Genomic DNA, 19,696 nt, shown 5'->3' on the forward strand with positions numbered 1-19,696 from the left:
TAGCCAACCAAGAAAGCTTGAAAAGCCTAAGAAAATGTCATTGCAGTTCACTCGATTTATCATCCATTCTATCTCCTAGAAATTTCACAACATTTTTTCTTCTGCAATACAGAGAATAGGCAGTTTACAAGGGGATGCACTAAAAACCATTAGAAACTTCTTGATAAAAATAAAAGCCCAGTGACTGATTAATGAGAATCGTCAAAGGATGCAATTTTGGCAAAATATTGAGACAAGACTACATACTAGGTAAATCATTACAAGATACAAGAACAAACAACCAAATCGTGGATCTTAACCTGGAGGAATGAACTCACAGATATTTCTACTTTGAGGGGAATGACAGATCGGTCTTCAACATGAAAGAAAGATCATGCATCTGTGACAACAAACTCTCTACATCAGCCTCTGGCTGTTTGGCTGAGTTGAAAATATCTCCTTTATCAGCTTCTCCGTAAGCCCCTTCCAGGTCAACTTTTGCATCATCCATCCTGCACAAATTAAGGTTAATGTAAAGAGTTGATTATTTATTTAGGTTTATGAACTAAACCATACATAGTGGCTCTTGTGAGGAGAATGCATGGAATGGAACAAGTATCTAATAAAAGAAGTACAGAAAGACACAGAAACTTAGCGGCAGACACTAAGAGGCTGTTTGGCTTACCCATTTTTTTCATAGCTTTTAAGCTATTTAGCTTTCAAGTTAAAAGTTAAATAGCACTTAAGCTAATAATATGTTTGGATAAATGCATTTTTAAGCTATCAATTAATATTTATGTGTTTGGTTTGAAAGAGCTGATAAGCTATTAAAACTTGACAAAAAAGACCAAAATAGACATGATGTTGAATGATGTAAAATTTTATTATTAAATGTTAATAAATTATACATAATTATTAAAAATATATTAATACAATATCACTATATACATTATATATGTTATATATAATAATAATATATATTATTTTGCGTTATATATATACATATAACATATATTATGTTTATTGTTGTTTTATATATATATATATACACATTACACGCAACGAGAACAACAGTCGATGATCGACGGTGGCGACAGTGGCCGATGGGGGCGATGGCTGACGAGTAGCGGTCTGTAACATCCCGCATCAAGCGATAGGAAGGACCAAAACAATTTATCCTGATAGACCTACACGAACTTCTTAGGAGGTCACCCATCCTTGAACTTCCCCAACTCAAGCATGCTTAACCCCGGAGTTCCTTGCCTACATTCAGCCCAAAAGATATCCAGCTGGTGTTGTTTCCTTCCTTACTTATCCTCGATATATACTATTCTCCTTTGGGCTCCCGAGGTATTACATTCTCCCCCCTTGAGCACATGACGTCCTCGTCATGCGACTTTACAGCTGGTACCAGAGCTTTTCCCTTTTGGAGGCTACCATCCTAGAAGCCTGCCAGAAACCACTCCTTGTACAGGCCCTCGACCCCCGACGCCACTCCCCACCTTCACCAAGGGTCGACTCTGATACCACCTGTAACATCTCGCATCAAGTGATAGGAAGGACTGGAACAACTTATCCTGATAGGCCTACACGAACTTCCTAGGGGGTCACTCATCCTTGAACTTTCCCAACTCAAGCACGCTTAACCCCGGAATTCCTTGCCTACATTCAGCCCAAAAGGTATCCAGTTGGTGTTGTTTTCTTCCTTACTTATTCTCGATATATACTATTCTCTTCTGGGCTCTCGGGGTATTACACGATCGGTGCTGACGGGCAGCGGCCGATCGGCGGCGATGGCCAACGGTGGCGGCCAGAAGAGGTTGAAATGGAACCTGATGGCAGCTTGCAGCGATGGCGCGACCCACTAACCCGACGACGGCTTGAGGCGACTTTGCTGGACAACGCCGACGACGGATCTGGAGGAAGGGCGATGGTGACAACGAATCTAGAGGAGGGGCAATGGCGAAGGCAGATCTGAAGGAGGGGCGATGGCTATAACAGCGGTAATGGTAGAAGCTCGAAGATGGGAGAAGAAAGAGACAAGGTGTAAATATTCAAAATGTTTGAGGACAAAATAGTAATAGCATTAGTCAATGCAATAGCTTCTTTCGCAAAAGCTGGGGGGTACCAGTTTTTCTCAAACGCTATTATAGTAGTGCTTAAGCTACCTAGCATTTAAGCGTTTTTGTGTTGTTAAACACTTCACTCAAAAACGCTGCTTAGCTTAAACGTTGCTTTTGCAGCTTATAAGCAGTCAAACCGCAAAGCCAAACAGCCTTAAGTCAGTGTCATGGAATCATGTAGTTCTTGGTGGTTCTTTCTGAGTGGGCTATCTACGGAATAGCTTTTAGAAGTCATAATATGCAGTAAGCACTATGATACGGGACAGGAATGAATCACAGAAAGTTCAGGACAGAAAACTGTTAAAGAAGAAGAAGATTTAGAAGAAGAAGTTGGATAAGAGAAGAAGCCAAGAAGATGAAACAAGAATAGAAAAGAACAAAGAGAGAGAGAGAGAGAGAGAAACTCAAGAAAGAGAAATAATATTATTGAATCATCAAAAGCAGAATAAAAAGTTAAATTATGAGCCCTTCTATATGTCAAAACTAAACCTAACTATAGAAAGATTAAGAATCAAAATTCTAATATGATTCCAATCCAAATCCTATAACGTCTATAATTATCAAAAAAAGGGAAACAAATCAAAATAATAAGTTAACGAAATAAATCCTCATCCAAAAGTGATCTTTTAAATCAAAATATTTAACAAGATCAAAATATGATTCCATTCTCTAAATAAAATATAACTATCATCTAAACAATAATGATATATCAAAAAAAGATAAATAAAACAAGATAAATTAATCCCTATCACACTAGCAAACATAAAACTGCCAGATATAGAAAAGGACACTAGCCAATAACCATAAAGAAAGAGAGATCAGTGGTAGAGAGAGCCATGACTTTACCGAAGGGCAGAATGAGCATGTTCTGAAAATCGGGATCCTATGCAGGATCCGTGGAGAGAATTTTTTAGGATTGGATAATAGGATCAGAACGAAAATCACAAGATCCTACCAATTACCAAAAGTGGAGTATCAGTGTTTATATAATATTGAGCCCATGCAACAATATACCATGCCTTAATCTCACAAAGTGGAATCAGCTTAAAATCAACTTCAGAATATATAATAAGCTTAAAGTTGTGTCAAAAAAGAGAAGTAATATCATGAAACCCAGATCAAGTTAAAATCTTTCACAAAAACAAATAAAAATAATGAATTAAGTAGAAGGAGAAGATAAAGCCAAAAAAGGGGAAAAATAAGAAGAGATAATATGACTGTTGATGCAGCAGCAAAGAACAAGAAAAAAGAAAAACATTGAAACGAGACAGCAGTAAAAAAATTGCAGAAAATAGGGAAAAGAGAAAAGAGATGGAAAGAAGAAGAAGAAGAAGAAGAAAGATGAGAAGTAAACGAAAAGAAGAGAGAGAAATAAACCATATTTTTAATCACCAAAAGCTGAAAAAAAAGGTTACATTAAGCTGTAAATGAAAATCCTAACTAACTAGGATAAGATCAAATTAATCTCTCTAAAAGATAATACTAATCTCTTAAATAGGACTTGTAAATGAAAATCCTAACTAGAATAAGATCAAATATCTAACGGAACAAGATAAGAGAACAAATATCAAATATCTAACAGAACAATATCTTATCCTAAACCCTAAACTAACTCAAATATCTAACAGAACACTACAAAACAAGATGAAATCTAATATAAATCTTTTTTAAAATCAAAATCAAACTCAAATATCCCTATCAAAGATGCTTGAACCTTGTTTTGAAACAAGACTTTGAAAATAATCCAATAGCTTGCTTAAATTAAATCTGAGAGTAGCAGAAAATATATATACAAACTGCTGCTATATCACTTTCATAGAAAGTAGGAAAGGATTATTCTCCTAAAAAATAGGGATGACTATCTCCTAAAATTTAGGAGATAAAGAAGATGTAAAATACAAAAGCTTATAACAATTATCTACTACTAACAAACATAAATTTAAATAATCTAAAGATAATCTTGGTTTCCAACAGATATTATCAGCTTCTAGAGTCCTTCTCCACTTATACTTCTAACATAAACTGATCTCATCCAACACTCCTCCTCAAGCTGGAGAATAGATGGAAGTCATTCTCAGCTTGCTAATTAGAGCCTCAAAAGACAGTCTTGCAACCGCCTTTGTTAAAACATCAGCCACTTGATCATTAGATGGTATATAAGTCAAGATTATTCCTCCTTCCTCAATTTCTCTTTTTATAAAATGCCTATCAATCCTCACATGTTTCATCCGGTCATGTTGCACTGGATTTTTAACAATGCTGATAGCTGATTTGCTATCACTAAATACTTTTGTTGGTTGAGATAAGGGAATCTTCAAGTCCTCCATGAGCCTTTCTAGCTAGATTACTTCACATATCCCATGAGCAATTGCTCGAAACTCAGCTTCAGCACTGTTGCGAGCCACAACTGATTGCTTCTTGCTTCTCCATGTAACAATATTCCCAAATACCTTAGTGCAATACCCTGAAGTTGAACGACTATCTTCTCTAGAACCAGCCCAGTCTGCATCTGCATAGCCTTCAATGCTCCTATTTTCAGTTTTTTTGAACATTATTCCTTTTTCAGGAGTTCCCTTTAGGTATCTTAGAACATGTTGAACTGCTCTCATATGTCTTTCTGTGGGTGAATGCATATATTGGCTGATTACACTCACTGAATAGGCTATGTCTGGCCTAGTTAATGACAAGTAAATCAACCTCCCTACCAACCTTTGATACTTTTCTTTGTTCACGGGAGCATCATCACCTTTTTCTTCGAGTTTCCAGCCCTTTTCCAAGGGTGTTCAGCTGGTTTACAAGCTATCATTCCGATATCTTTAAGCAAATCCAAGGTATACTTTCGTTGTGAGATGAACAAACACTCTTTGCTTCGAGCTACTTCCATACCTAGGAAATATCTCATAGTTCCTAGGTCTTTAACTTCAAACTTAGCCTTCAATTGCTGCTTTAGATTATCAATTTCTTGCAAATCATCACCTGTTACAATAATATCATCAACATAAACAATCAATACAGCTCTTTTTCCATTTTTGTTGAGTTTAATGAACAGATTATGCTTGGATTGGCCTTGTTTATACCCTAGCTGCTTGAGGGTCATGCTGAATTTGTGAAACCAAGCCCTTGGTGACTGTTTTAGACCATAAAGTGACTTTTTCAGCATGCACACACTACCACTTCCAACCTTTTGCTCAAAACCAGGGGGGAACTCTCATATAAATCTCTTCCTCCAAATCACCATTAAGAAAAGCATTCTTAATGTCGAATTGAAAGAGAGGCCAATCAAAATTCACAGCAATAGATAATAGTACTCGAATGGAATTTAGTTTGGCAACCGGGGCAAATGTCTCCTCATAGTTGATCCCAAAGGTTTGGGTAAAACCTTGTGCAACCAACCTAGCTTTGTATCGCTCAATGCTCCCATCAGCCTTGTATTTGACTGTAAATACCCACCTACATCCAACCACTTTCTTGTTATGAGGCAATGGAACTATCTCCCATGTCTTATTTCCCACTAATGCATTCATTTCTTCCATTACAGCTATTCTCCACTTAGGATCTTCCATAGCAGCCTGAATATTTTTGGGAATATTAATGCTGTCAATCTGAGCCAAATACCCTCTGAACTGTGGAGCCAATTTCACATAGGTTAGATGATTAGATATTGGGTACTTAACACATGATCTTACCCCTTTCCTCAATGCTATTGGAACAGACCAATCTAAGCCATCTTCTTCTTTAATTCTGCTGTCATTTTCTGGTGCAGCTATTCCCTCATTGCTACCCTTTTTTGCTGAAGGATTGGTCTCTGGATATGGCTGGTTTTGCTTCAGTTCTGTATGACCTTTAGATTTTCTTGAGTAGACAAATAGAGGAGGATTTTTGGCTGCTAGAGGACTAGGTTTTTCCTGCTCAGAATGATGAGAGGACTCAGAATTTGCAAGATCTTTGGTGTCAGGTTCAGAATTTTCAGAATTTCCAGCACCAAACAGTATGTTGTCATGAGGGACTAAGAATTCTCCCCCTTGAGAACATACTGGTAGATTTGGATCAAAGGAAAATAAGGGAGAAATGGACTCATTGGAATTGTTTTGGTGGCCTATGAGGGAATAATAGGGAAGATCTTCATAGAATGTCACATCAGTGGAAACCACAAATTTGTGACTGGTAGGACAATAGCATTTGTAACCCTTTTGAGAGGGGGAATATCCAACAAAAATGCACTTGGTGGCTTTAGGATCCAACTTGGTTCGAGAAGGGGCATTGTTGTAAACATAGACAATGCAACCAAAAACCTTAGGAGCAATAGACAAGATGGTAGAGATGGTTGAATACATAGTACAGAGAATGCTGAGAGGAGTTTGGAATTGCAAGGTTTTGGATGGGAGACGGTTAATTAGGTAGGCTGCAGTGAGAACTGCTTCTCCCCAATAAGAATGAGGCACATTCATAGTGATCATCATAGCTCTAGCTACTTCTAGAAGGTGTCGATTTTTTCGTTCAGCCACTCCATTTTGTTGGGGTGTATATGGACAAGAGCTTTGGTGAAAAATACCATGCTCGGCTAAGTAATGAGAGAGATCATTTGAAAAATATTTTCGGCCATTATCAGTGCGAATTATTTTGATGGAAATTTGGAACATATTCAAAATTAATTTGTGGAATCGTTTGAATATATTACCAGAGATTTTTCCTTCATCAAGTACACCCAACAAGTCCTAGAATGATCATTGATAAATGTAATAAACCATCTAGAACCAATGACATTAGGGCATTTAGAGGGTCCCCAAATATCACTATGAATTAATTGGAATGGAGTAGAAGGCTTATACATTTGAGTAGGATGATGAGATCTATGTTGCTTAGCAAGAGTAAACTGTTCACATGAAAGAAACTGCTCTTTATTATCAAACATATCAGGATATAAAGATCTAAGGTAAGGAAAGCTAGGATGTCCTAAGCGTTTATGCCATAACAGGACATTGGCATTGGTTTTTACACTTAGAACAACTTTATTAGAGGAAAAACTAGAAGGGAAAAAAGGATCTACTGCAAGACAATAAAGGCCATCCATTACTTTAGCATTGCCAATCATCTTCCCCGAGACTCGATCCTGAAAAACACAATAAGAAGGGTAGAACATTACAGTGCAATTTATATCTTTAGTGATCTGGCTCACTGATAATAAATTATGTTGCAATCCAAGAACATATAACGCAAAATTCAGCTTTAGATTAGAAATATATGCAGTCCCCATACCCAAAATTGGTGAAGTTGTTCCATCAGCCATAGATATATTGAGAGATAAGTCACATAAGATATAATCAGTCAAAGACCATGTTGAATTTGTCATATGGTCTGATGCTCCCGTGTCAATCACCCATATATTCTTAGAAAGACTTTTAGAAACCAAGGAGTAGGGCTGGAAATTACCTTGCAGTGCTAGAGAAGCAGAGGGCTGAGGATTTGTTTGGATGGACTGATCTGTACCTTGGTTTAGAAGCCTATACAAGGCTTGAACTTGCTCTTCTGATAGATTCAGATTGGACTTATTTTCTATTGGAGCCTCGACATTATAGGCTGCTGCTTTGGGATTATCTTTCCTCGGCCGTTGCTTCCAATTTGCTGGTTTTCTATGATTTTCCAGCAATTTTCCTTAGTATGGTTGGGCCGCTTGTAATGGTCACACCATAACTTGTCCCTTGCTTGGCTCTTTGCAAAAAAATCCCCCTGTTTAACAGAGGCAAGAGCTGAATGCTGGTGTGGTAAGACTGAATCTGATGGGTTTTGAAGCATTACTTTTCTCCTGCTTTCTTCCCTTCTTACTTCTGAAAAAACTTCCTTGAGTGATAGAAGAGGCTTTGTACCCAAAATCCTACCCCGAACTTCATCCAAATCAGGGTTAAGACCATATAAGAAGTCAAAAATTCACCCTCTTTCTATCATCTTATTATATTGTGTGCTATCAGTTGGAGACTCCCAAGTTATTGCATAGAACATATCCATCTCATGCCATAATCCAACCAAAACATTAAAGTATTCGGTCACACTATTCATACCTTGTTTAGTGTTCCTGATGGCTGATCGGGCTTCAAAACATTGAGAGAAATCTTCCAAATCTGAGTACATCTCTTGGGCTGATTCCCAAACTTCCTTAGCCGTTTTGTAAAAACAAGTGTGTTCTCTTTATTTTTGGCTCCATGGAGTTGATTAACCAAGCCATGATGGTAGAATTTTCAGCCTCCCAAAGGCCATAGTTGGCTGCTGTAGCAGGTGGAGTAGGGATGGATCCGGTTAAACATCCGGATTTTCCTTTGCCTTTTATTACTAACATCACCGATTGAGACCATTCCCTAAAATTACTCCCATTAAGTTTGTGTTGAGTAATTTGTAGGGGATGGTTATCAATAGGTGTTGTAGTGAGGTGTGAGGGAGACGGAGATGGAAGAGAAGCATTTGGAGATGAAGTGGCTGAGGCTTCGATTAGGGTTGGGTTGAGAATGGTGTCAGCCATGAATGAAATCAAGAGAAATCACTGCCGTTCTTCCTTGATCGAACAGTGCTTTGATACTGTGAAGTCATTTGTTTTTAGATTAGTTTCTGTTCTTAGTATTCCCTTTGGGAAGTCTGTTAGCATATTTTTCATCCTGTAATTTGTAGTAGTTAGTTTGTTTCAAGGCTGCCAGGAAAATGGTTAAATCCGGTCAGGATAGGGGCAGTTAGTTGTAACTGCCTTGCCCGCCTCTATGCTTTATAAATAGGGGCTGGGAGGGCTCAGTTGAGTGTGTGAAATCTCAGGGTTATCTTGTAAGGATTGTGCGGGTGAGCTAGGTCAAGAGATTCTGCATTTCTCTTGGGATTTCTTCTCTTGGTAGTCTAGGGTTTTAGACTAAGGGAAAAGAGAGGGTTTCCTAGTTCATATAATTGCTGTAAAATTGTCAAGATAGTGGAGATTTCATGGGCCTAAGGCAGTCTGGATGTAGGTCTCTTTTATGAGACTGAACCAGGATAAAATCTTGTGTCCCTTGTTGTGTTTTTCTTGCTGTGTTCTATTCCTATTTTTGTTCTTCCTATCGAGTGATTGTGTGTATATTGTTGGGGGTATAATCAGTGAGTCTTGAGGGGTAGTTTGCTGTAAGTGTGTGGTGGTCTTAAGAACTACAATCTGGTATCAGAGCTCCAGGGATAATCTCCAGCAAATCTATCAAGATTTTTCAAGATTCTCAAGAAACCAGAATCAGCTCTGGTAGGCGATCATGGCACCCTCATCGGCCAATCGATATGATGTGGAGAAGTTTGACGGCAGCAACGATTTTGGCCTCTGGCGGATCAAAATGGAAGCCCTGCTATGCAGTCTAGGGTTGGAAAAAGCAATCGAACAAGAGGTAACTACCAAGGGAAGCTCTGAAGGTAAGGATCCTAAAACCATATCTTTAGAGGATAAGGAAATAAACAAGAAAGCATACAGCATGCTTATCTTGAGTCTTGGAGACAAAGTTCTCCGAGAAGTTTCAAAATTAAAAACAGCCACTGAAATCTGGAAGAAATTGGAGTCTCTTTATTTAAAGAAGACTTTATCCAGTAGGCTGTATTTAAAGGCCAAATTCTTCACATATAAGATGCAAGAAAATCAGAAACTTCAAGAGCATCTAGATGAATTCAATAAGCTATGTCTTGACTTAGAGAATATAGGAGTAAACTATGAGGACGAAGATAGAGCCCTAGTTCTTCTTTATTCTCTGCCTAAGTCTTATGAAAACTTTGTAGACATCCTGCAACACGGTAGGGACAAACTATCGTTAGAAGATGTAATAGGATCCCTAAACTCAAAGGAATTGAGAATAAAAATGGAAATAAAACCCACCCCCAGTGATGCCCTAACCGTAAGGTCTAGGAGTACCAAAAAGGACTCAAAAGGAAAAAGGGGAAAGTCTAGATCAAAGTCTAGAAATGGAAAGGGTCCTATTAAGTGTTACTACTGCCAGGAGGAAGGGCATATCAAGAGATACTGCCCTAAAAGAAAGAAAGACATGGCTGAAAAGAAAACATCCGATGGTGGAGCAAACTTAGCTGACCTTGGATATGACAGTTCAGAGGCCTTGACTATCACAGAAATAGCTGGAAGTAACAGTTGGGTGATGGATTCGGGTTGTTCATTTCACATGACCCCTAGGAGGCATTGGCTGCAAAATTATAGAGGAATTAATGGGGGTAAGGTCTTGCTGGGCAATGACCATGAGTGCAGGGTTATAGGAGTGGGAGATGTGAGGTTAAGGATGAATGATGGCTCGTTTTTGACTCTCTCAGCAGTAAGGCATGTGCCTGATCTCAAGAGGAACTTGGTTTCCCTTGGAGAATTAGACAGAAATGGCCTAAAATTTAAAGGAGAGACAGGAGCCATAACAGTGGCCAAAGGGTCACTGGTCTGCATGAAAGCAAAATTGCAGAATGGCATTTATATCCTGCAAGCCTCCACCTTAAGTGGTGAGGCTGCAGCAGCAAGTAGCAAATCCCAAGATTTGGCTAAATTGTGGCATCTAAGGATGTCACATATAAGTGAGCAAGGGCTCAAGGAGTTAGCTAAACAAGGGATCTTAGAAAATAACCAAGTCTCAGTCTTATCCAAATGTGAGTCTTGCATCTATGGAAAGGCAGCAAAACTTAGGTTTAATAAGACTGCCATTCACTCATCTAAGTCCACCTTAGATTACATACACTCTGACCTGTGGGGACCAGCCCAAACCCCAACCCATGGAGGATCTAGATGCTTCCTTTCTATTATAGATGATTATTCTAGAATGTTGTGGGTTTATGTGCTAAAATCTAAAGATCAAACTTATGGGATTTTTAGAAACTAGAAGACAATGGTAGAAACTCAAATGGGCAAGAAAATTAAAACCATTAGGACAGATAATGGATTGGAATTCTGCAATAAGGAATTTAATGAAATGTGCAAAGAAAATGGCATAATTAGGCACCTAACAGCCCCTGGAAACCCCCAGCAAAACGGGGTGGCTGAGAGGATGAATCGGACAATATTAGAAAGGGTAAGATGCATGTTATTCCATGCACTCCTTCCAAAAACTTTCTGGGGGGAAGCAGTTTCTACTGCAGCCCACATACTCAACCGAACCCCATCTAAAGCCATAGACTTGCAAACTCCCTATGAGAAATGGACAGGCCATAAGCCAAACCTTGCCCACCTTAGGGTGTTTGGGTGTTTAGCCTATGCTCATGTGAAGCAAGGCAAACTTGAACCTAGGGCTAGGAAATGTCTCTTTATAGGTTATCCAACCGGTGTGAAGGGATACAAACTATGGAACCTTGAACAAGAAGGACCTAGGACAATAATCTCTAGGGATGTAACTTTTGATGAGTCATCTACCATAAGTCTAAGCTCAAATGAAACCCAGAAGCATCTAGATGAGAAGATCGACTCTATGAAGGTAGACATTCAAGGTATAGAGCCTGAAATGAATGACACAAAACCTGAACCAGTTCTGGATCTAAATGATCAGGTCCAAGAGGAAGATCAGGGTGCTGAAACATCTCAATATGAGGAAGAAGAAGCTGACAGTGATGCTGATTCCAGCATTGGTGATCAGCCAAACCCAAATAGGTATAGTGTGGCTAGAGATAGGCAACCTAGAGTCCGCAGGCCACCTCTTAGGTTTGGTTACTTAGATTTAGTAGCCTATGCTTTATATAGTTCCTCCAAAATTTCTGATGAAGAACCCCAGTCCTATGACCAAGCTATAGCTTCTAAGCATTCCCAAAAATGGATAGAAGCCATGAAATCAGAAATATCTTCCCTTATGAAAAACCAAACCTGGGAACTGGTAGAAAAACCGAAAGGGAAGAGGATTGTAAGCTGCAAATGGCTTTACAAAATAAAAGAAGGAGCGGATGTAAATTCTAAGCCTAGATTCAAAGCTAGGCTAGTTGCTAGAGGATTTACCCAAGTCCAAGGGGTTGATTACAATGAAGTTTTCTCCCCAGTTGTAAGGCATACATCAATTAGGGTTTTGCTGGCCATCACTGCCTAATTAGACTTGAAATTGGAGCAGATGGATGTTATCACAGCTTTCCTACATGGAGAGTTGGAAGAAAAGATATATATGAACCAACCTAGAGGTTTTGAAGTCAAGGATAAGGTGGAGAAAGTTTGTTTGCTCAAAAAGTCTCTCTATGGGCTCAAACAATCTCCTAGACAGTGGTATCGCCGATTTGATACTGTTATGATAAGCCAAGGATATTCAAGATGTTCCTATGATTGTTGTGTGTATCTTAAGCACATATCCCCTAGCATTTCAATATACTTACTACTCTATGTGGATGACATGCTTATTGCAAGTCAATCCCACAAAGAAATCCAGCATCTAAAGGAGAAATTAAAGGCTGAATTTGAAATGAAGGAGCTAGGTGAGGCTAGGAAGATTCTAGGGATGGAAATCTCTAGGGATAGGCAGCATCGAAAATTATTTCTATCTCAAAAATCATATATAGAAAAGTTGCTATCTAGGTTTGGTATGGCTGTTTCAAAACCAGTAAGTGTGCCATTTGCCCCTCATTTCAAACTAACCTCAAGACAGTCCCCTAAAAATGAGGAGGAAAGGAGAGAAATGGAGAAGATTCCATACTCAAATGCTGTAGGCAGCCTGATGTATGGAATGGTTTGCACCCGGCCTGACCTAGCTCATGCAATGAGTGTAGTTAGCCGCTTCATGGCAAACCCAGGTAGATCCCATTGGATGGCAGTAAAATGGATGCTTAGATACCTAAGAGGCACCAGCAAAAATGTGTTATCCTATGGTGGAGCCAAAATAGGAGAAAAACCTAGTATTCTAGGCTTCTCAGATGCAGATTACGCTGCAGACCTTGATAAACGTAGGTCCACAACCGGTTACATTTTTAAGTTGTGGAATTCCTCTATTAGTTGGAAGTCCAGCCTCCAACATGTGGTAGCTTTATCCACTACCGAGGCAGAATATATAGCTGTTGCTGATGCAATTAAAGAGGCTATATGGCTTAAGGGGTTAGTGGGAGAGCTTCTAGGTTTAGAGGTTAAAGTCACCTTGATGTGTGATAGTCAAAGTGCTATACATTTATCAAAGAACCAGGCTCACCATGAGAGGACAAAACACATAGATATTAGGTATCATTTCATTAGGGATATCATTGAAAATAAACTTGTTGATCTAATCAAAGTTGCAGGAGAAAATAATGCTGCAGATATATTTACTAAAGCTGTTCTAGTTTCAAAGCTTCAGCAACATATCAAGCAGTTGAATTTTATTCCAGATCAAAATTGAAGATGGAACAGGTGTGCAGGAAGCTAAAGTGCAGTGAATCTAATTCAAATGGGTGGAGAATTGTGAAGTCATTTGTTTTTAGATTAGTTTCTGTTCTTAGTATTCCCTTTGGGAAGTCTGTTAACATATTTTTCATCCTGTAATTTGTAGTAGTTAGTTTGTTTTAAAGCTGCCCGGAAAATGGTTAAATCCGGTCAGGATAGGGGCAGTTAGTTGTAACTGCCTTGCCCGCCTCTATGCTTTATAAATAGGGGCTGGGAGGGCTCAGTTGAGTGTGTGAAATCTCAGGGTTATCTTGTAAGGATTGTGCGGGTGAGCTAGGTCAAGAGATTCTGCATTTCTCTTGGGATTTCTTCTCTTGGTAGTCTAGGGTTTTAGACTAAGGGAAAAGAGAGGGTTTCCTAGTTCATATAATTGCTGTAAAATTGTCAAGATAGTGGAGATTTCATGGGTCTAAGGCAGTCTGGATGTAGGTCTCTTTTATGAGACTGAACCAGGATAAAATCTTGTGTCCCTTGTTGTGTTTTTCTTGCTGTGTTCTATTCCTATTTTTGTTCTTCCTATCGAGTGATTGTGTGTATATTGTTTGGGGGTATAATCAATGAGTCTTGAGGGGTAGTTTGCTGTAAGTGTGTGGTGGTCTTAAGAACTACAGATACCATGAAACAAGACTTTGAAAATAATCCAATAGCTTGCTTAAATTAAATCTGAGAGTAGCAGAAAATATATATACAAACTGCTGCTATATCACTTTTCTAGAAAGTAGGAAATGATTCTTCTCCTAAAACTTAGGAGATAAAGAAGATGTAAAATACAAAAGAGTATAACAATTATCTACTACTAACAAACATAAATTTAAATAATCTAAAGATAATCTTGGTTTCCAGCAGATATTATCAGCTTCTAGAGTCCTTCTCCACTTATACTTCTAACATAAACTGATCTCATCCAACATGTTTATTCTTTGACAGAAGGCAATCTAGAAAAGATTTTAATTTTGCAATTGAAGACAAGAAATCCCCAATTTTTTAATTTTCTAAATCTGGTAATGGCCCATTTGGCAAAAAGGTTCACAACCAAAAATATAACATATATGTATAGATATATAGTAAATAGGCCAATAAAAAATAAGGCTCCTGTTGGATTGATATCAGGATCAAGATCCTACAATCAACATCCTAATATGATCCTATGGAGATAAATTTTTTTGTCCAATTCAGGCCGATTCCAAGGTCATGGCTTGTGGGATCATATGATCTTGTGATCTGGATTGGGATTGTGACAACTATGAGAATGAGGACCTAAAAGTTTGTTCTCTCATTGAGAGAAGCTCAAGATTGTAAGCTCGGAGGCTTTGAGAACCTCCTACTTATACTAACTGACCAAGCTATAGAGATGATTTTTTTTTTTTTTTTTGGTCAATGAGTACCAGTCCTTGTAGCAATGTCACCAAAATATTGACGGTGCTTGTGGAGTTGACCAACACAAGCACTTGGAGAAGGCAGTATGCTCTGAGTTGCCATATGAATGCAAAAATGATACTGCTCTTTCCCAATGGTGTTCTGGAATGTAAAGAATTAAGGCTGTTGGGTTAATGATAGCACAAGTAGAATATGACATACTCTAAGCTGGCATAGGGGAACTGAATGGGCACCACTATTCCGCTGTAAAGTATAATGTGTACACCATCTTGAAGATACACTTGAGGTGGATACCTTCTAGGAATCAGTGTAGGCACTAAATAAAGAAAGGGGCAACCTCAATGTTAACTTCTACATGAAAACTTCAAAAACACCAGCCTCTTGAATCACAGTATTTAAGTTCACTACAAGATAGAAAATCTTTAAACCCAATTTAACAAATTCGTAATGCCCAACTAAGAGAAATCAGTTAGTCATAAATTGTTATGCTGGGTATATGGATTAGATGCACCATGGCGGAGTCCAAATATACACTTGACTGAACTACCGAGTGAGATTGCAAAGAAACAATAAAATATGTTAAAGCCCCCACATCAGAAGTCCAAATAAACAATGCAAAATATTGTTTTCCATAAAGGAAAAAAGAAAAAGGATAGATCTGAATTCTTTTAAGAAACAAAAGTTCAACAGTTTATAGTTGTGGATAATGGGAATTGGTCACCAAAATTGAATTGCAGGCACTATATCTCAAGCATCCAAGTACATATAGCAACCAAACCTACAACCAACTCAGATCTCAAGTCACAGTAACTGATTAGTTATAAAATTGTTAGAGAATTTTAACCCAAAGACTGCATTGGTCCCCAAAAAAAAGGAGGACTACATAAAAACATTTGGCATACATGTAATCAAAGATCACATCTAAGCATCTTAAATACCCTGGTAAAAGAACACATAAAAGCTATATCCCAGTACTGCAACTTCATTTACTTTTATATAAATGGTAAACCGTGTTCGATGAAATCTATGAATGACTATTTGGAACAAGTTCACATAATAATTAGAAAAACCTCTATATGGATGAAAAGGAAACAATCTTGTCCTAGACTATTCAACCATATGTTAATCGATATAATCCACTCCATTAAGACCTCCTTTCAAATTATTAGGGAAAAATGATTGATGAATAGACTTTTAGACGGAAAGAGGCATTCTGAGAGATTATACCTCCGTGAGACATGGACTTCTGATTGCATGCTGTTCACTTCTACAGAATCATGCTGATTGTTAGATAATCCAGAAAAGAAATCTGATTGTGAAAAACTACCAAAATCCATTTCCTGAAAGTTGTTGGTTGAGCCCGGAATAATTGTACTTGATGTTTGTTCGTCAACAGCAGCATTCTGATAAGTACTTTGTGTCAACGAATTTGTTGAAGCACCTTGTGTCCTAGTAGAACTTGCAAAATCATTCCACACATCAAACGAATCATCTTCTTTGCTTGTCTTGTTGTCAAGAGGAGTCATGCTGTTGGTTTGCCATTGATCATCCGGAAACCAATCAACACTTGAAGAAGGAGTGTCTAATTTATCTGCTGCTATCCCATCCTTACTCTTGATGGTTGCCTCAACATGTCCAGTCAGGTTAGATGCCGAGAAGTTTGAGTTATTCCAAAGGTCATCTTCACTCCAGTCATTAGTAGCTGAAGCCAAAAGTGTTGAAGTATCCTTCAGTCTTTCATCTTCCAAGTTTTTTCCAGGTCCAAAAACTGAATCCATGTGTGCATACAGGTCAACCGTAGAACCTATAAAAGCATCAAATGATCCTGAAGCTTCATGCTGATTTCCAGAATCAGTATACTGAAAATCTGCCTTCCAACCAGAAAAACCATCATTGTCTTTTACTTCAGAAGAGCTGGATGCTGTTACAGAATGCTGAACGTTCTGAAATGAGCTAAGATTTTCCTGCCTGGGAAATGCTTTTATCTCCACATTATTACTCAGCCTGTCAATTGCATGTTGCCCTTCTGATGAATTAGAAACCATGTCCCTCTTTAAACTGGGAAAAAAGTTGTCCAAATCAGTTCCAGCCAAGTTCAAAGAACTTTTGCTGTGTGTGGATAAATTGCTTCCAAGACTATGCTCTGATTCTTCTGTCTCAGTTGGCCATTTTATTTCTAGATTTAAGAGATTAGATAATGAAATTTCATCTTTTGATGTATGCTGCCCCCTGTTTAGTTCATTTTCTTCAATGGAAGGTCCTACAATGTCCTGTTTCAACAAAAATCCCTAATCAATAATAGAACTCATACAAGGATTTGAAAAATAAAAACGAGAGAACATAAGGTTGGCCTACCTCTAAGTCTAAAACACAGGAATTGCACTGCACATATAGGAGCCCCTTTTAATAGAACAAACCCCCACTTCACCATCAAGGAAACAAATGAAAGAAAAAGGAAAATGTAGTCATAATTTTCCTTTGATAACTAGAAGCCATTTCTTCCTCTCTATCCTAACAGTCAATTTCAAATTATTATTTCCGTAATGCTATTTCCATGCTTTTCAGACCCCAAAATTCATCTGTGCGGCCTTCTTCTGCCTCTAAATTGGATTGCCCCCCAACCCATTACATATAAATCTTAGCCTCTTCAACAATTTTTCCTAGCCTTCTAGCCCTAAATAAGCATCCAATCAGTCGGTATTCTTATAATACCAGATATGTCCTATATCAATAATTCTTCAGATTTTGGTTTTTCTCATTATATTTACAGCTTGGAGAGAACCCTAAAACTGCAGATCTTCCCATTGAATGAAATGCTATATAGGACTGGTCAAAAACAAACCAGATACATACTCAGAACCGTAAAACCAGCAAATTTCCAATACACGCAGTGATAAGTTTACTTAGCATAATCAATCATCCTTACGAAATGACGCACTCTGAGTTCATTCATTTGTAAATGGGACAACAAAGCTGTTGGAATTTAGAATGAAGCAACTAAAATAACCACGACATAGCCAATTCTTGTCAAAATTTAAATTCGCTCTCTCCGGAAACGTAACCTAATCCAACTTCGGGAAATTAATAAATCATTTCATCACGCTCGTCACAACTCAACACGAAATTAAAGGATTCCATTACATTAACCAACTGAATCGAAGTGAATGTATCCACAGCGTAACAGGAAGCGAAAGGCCATGTGCATAATCACATTTTATGTGCAATTGAAATAACATATCATATTAGAGAGGAAAAAAACACACTAACCGATCCATCCAACTCCAAAGACTGCAGCAACCATTTATATCCGGCGGTGGATTTGAACCTGATCGGGTCAGGAGCGACGTCCTTGGGCTGGCGCCCGCCACAGAACACGCAGACGGCCGACTGGAGGCCCCTGAGAAGCCGGCCTTGGCAGTTCTTGCATCGGAGGTACAGAGGCGACGGGTCGAATCCAGCGACCGATTCGCGGAGCGAAGGAAGGTACGGGAGAGTCGGATCGTCCGGGTTGTAGGAGGAGAGTCCGGCGTCGTTTCGGAGCCGGAGCTGGACTTGCCGGATCAGATCCGGCCGTACTTCGATGTCCATCGTCGCCTTCTTCTTGCTCTGTGGTGCTCTCACACTCTTTCTAGATCAATCTGTTTCTCTCTCAATATCTATCTGCTTACATATACTCTCTTCTGTGGATTTTGTCGTTGAAAGAAATGCGGGCGACCTTGCGACGGCGTCCAATTTCACGGGATGAAATTATTGTTTCGCCCTTTATTACTGAAAATTACCAAAACCAATTGATAAGTGTGTTTTGACGGCTAATAACAATAAAGATGATTAAATTTTAGTATGTTTTTATTTTGATTAGTAAATTTTAATTCTTTTTAATATAATTATAGAAATTTAAAATTTTTATAATATAGTCACATATAAAATTTTCCAGAAGTCGGAATGAGTGATGTGGTACTAATGTGATAAATAATAAAAATATTATACAATAATATTTTAATATAATATTATTTATTAAAATATTATTATATATTAACACATGTCACGTTCTGATTAGTTATTATTGTATAATAATTTTTATTATTTGTCACATTAATCAAAAAATCATACATGTGACCACATTGTAAAACTTTTTAAATTTCTGTGATCACATTGAATAAAATTAAAATTTAATGATTAAAATAAAAAATACACTAAAGTTTAGTGGTCTTTAATGTAATGTACCCGTGTTTTGACTATTTTCTATTTTCAGTTTTAATTTTTTTCTTTTTTATTTGGTTTTCATTTTTTCTTTAAAATCAATAGTTTATAAGATTAATAACATTTTCATTTCTCTTTTTTTATTGTTAAAAGTCCACGTAAAAAAAAGATTAATTACCAAAAATATTAATTTTTAATTATATATTAAAATTTTAATTTATTTCAAAATGTGGGTTGTCATCTATTTTTCATTAAAAAATTAACAGTTTTGAATGTTATGTACATTCACATTATCGAAGATATCAAATTCTTTATTAGCATCAATTAAATATTTAATTCCATCCATCCTATTTAGCAAATAAGAGATTTTGAAGAAGTCACCTTATTTACATGTTTAGTGGCATTTCAAATTACCTTATTTGAACAGTTAATTTTATTAAAATCACGTTACTTAATTGAAAATGACTATAAAAAATTAACAGTTTCTTTTAATAATAATAACCTTATGACAATACATATTTAATCCAAATTGAAAGTCAAAACCTAATATTGAAAAAATTAAAAATTTGGTACATAATTAAAAATATAATAAAATGTAAGTTTTTTTTTTTGTAATTAATCCTGAAATATACAACTACTATTTAATAATTAAAGTTATCATTGT

General features: G+C 37.5%; 1 protein-coding gene across 3 annotated transcripts; it reads right to left on the minus strand.

Annotated features, from left to right (window-relative positions):
- LOC127791749 (uncharacterized) lies at positions 1 to 18,549 on the minus strand. Of its 3 annotated transcripts, none has more exons than XR_008020984.1 (4): positions 18,100 to 18,549; positions 16,060 to 17,102; positions 5,789 to 7,212; positions 344 to 491 (listed from the first exon to the last, which is right to left on the minus strand). XR_008020984.1 is itself a non-coding variant. In XM_052321764.1 (3 exons), exons 1-3 carry the CDS (start codon positions 18,418 to 18,420, stop codon positions 326 to 328), a joined length of 1,530 nt encoding a protein of 509 aa, XP_052177724.1. In that variant the 5' UTR covers positions 18,421 to 18,548; the 3' UTR covers positions 1 to 325. The 3 variants fall into 3 exon arrangements, 1 of the variants encoding a protein (XP_052177724.1); XR_008020985.1 differs by lacking the exon at positions 5,789 to 7,212 and adding an exon at positions 2,949 to 3,053 and having other exon boundaries at positions 357 to 491; XM_052321764.1 differs by lacking the exon at positions 5,789 to 7,212 and having other exon boundaries at positions 1 to 491; positions 18,100 to 18,548.
- Between the last annotated feature and the right edge of the window lie 1,147 nt (positions 18,550 to 19,696).

The sequence above is a fragment of the Diospyros lotus genome, chromosome 15 (assembly GCF_014633365.1).
Source record: "Diospyros lotus cultivar Yz01 chromosome 15, ASM1463336v1, whole genome shotgun sequence".
Taxonomy (NCBI): domain Eukaryota; kingdom Viridiplantae; phylum Streptophyta; class Magnoliopsida; order Ericales; family Ebenaceae; genus Diospyros; species Diospyros lotus.

Coding starts and splice junctions, on each gene's coding strand:
- LOC127791749 (XM_052321764.1), bottom strand. CDS start 18,420: ATGGACATCGAAGTACGGCCGGATCTGATCCGGCAAGTCCAGCTCCGG. Junction 17,103..18,099: donor CTTTGGAGTTGGATGGATCG/GTTAGTGTGTTT, acceptor TTGTTGAAACAG/GACATTGTAGGACCTTCCAT. Junction 492..16,059: donor GAAGTCCATGTCTCACGGAG/GTATAATCTCTC, acceptor TAATTTGTGCAG/GATGGATGATGCAAAAGTTG.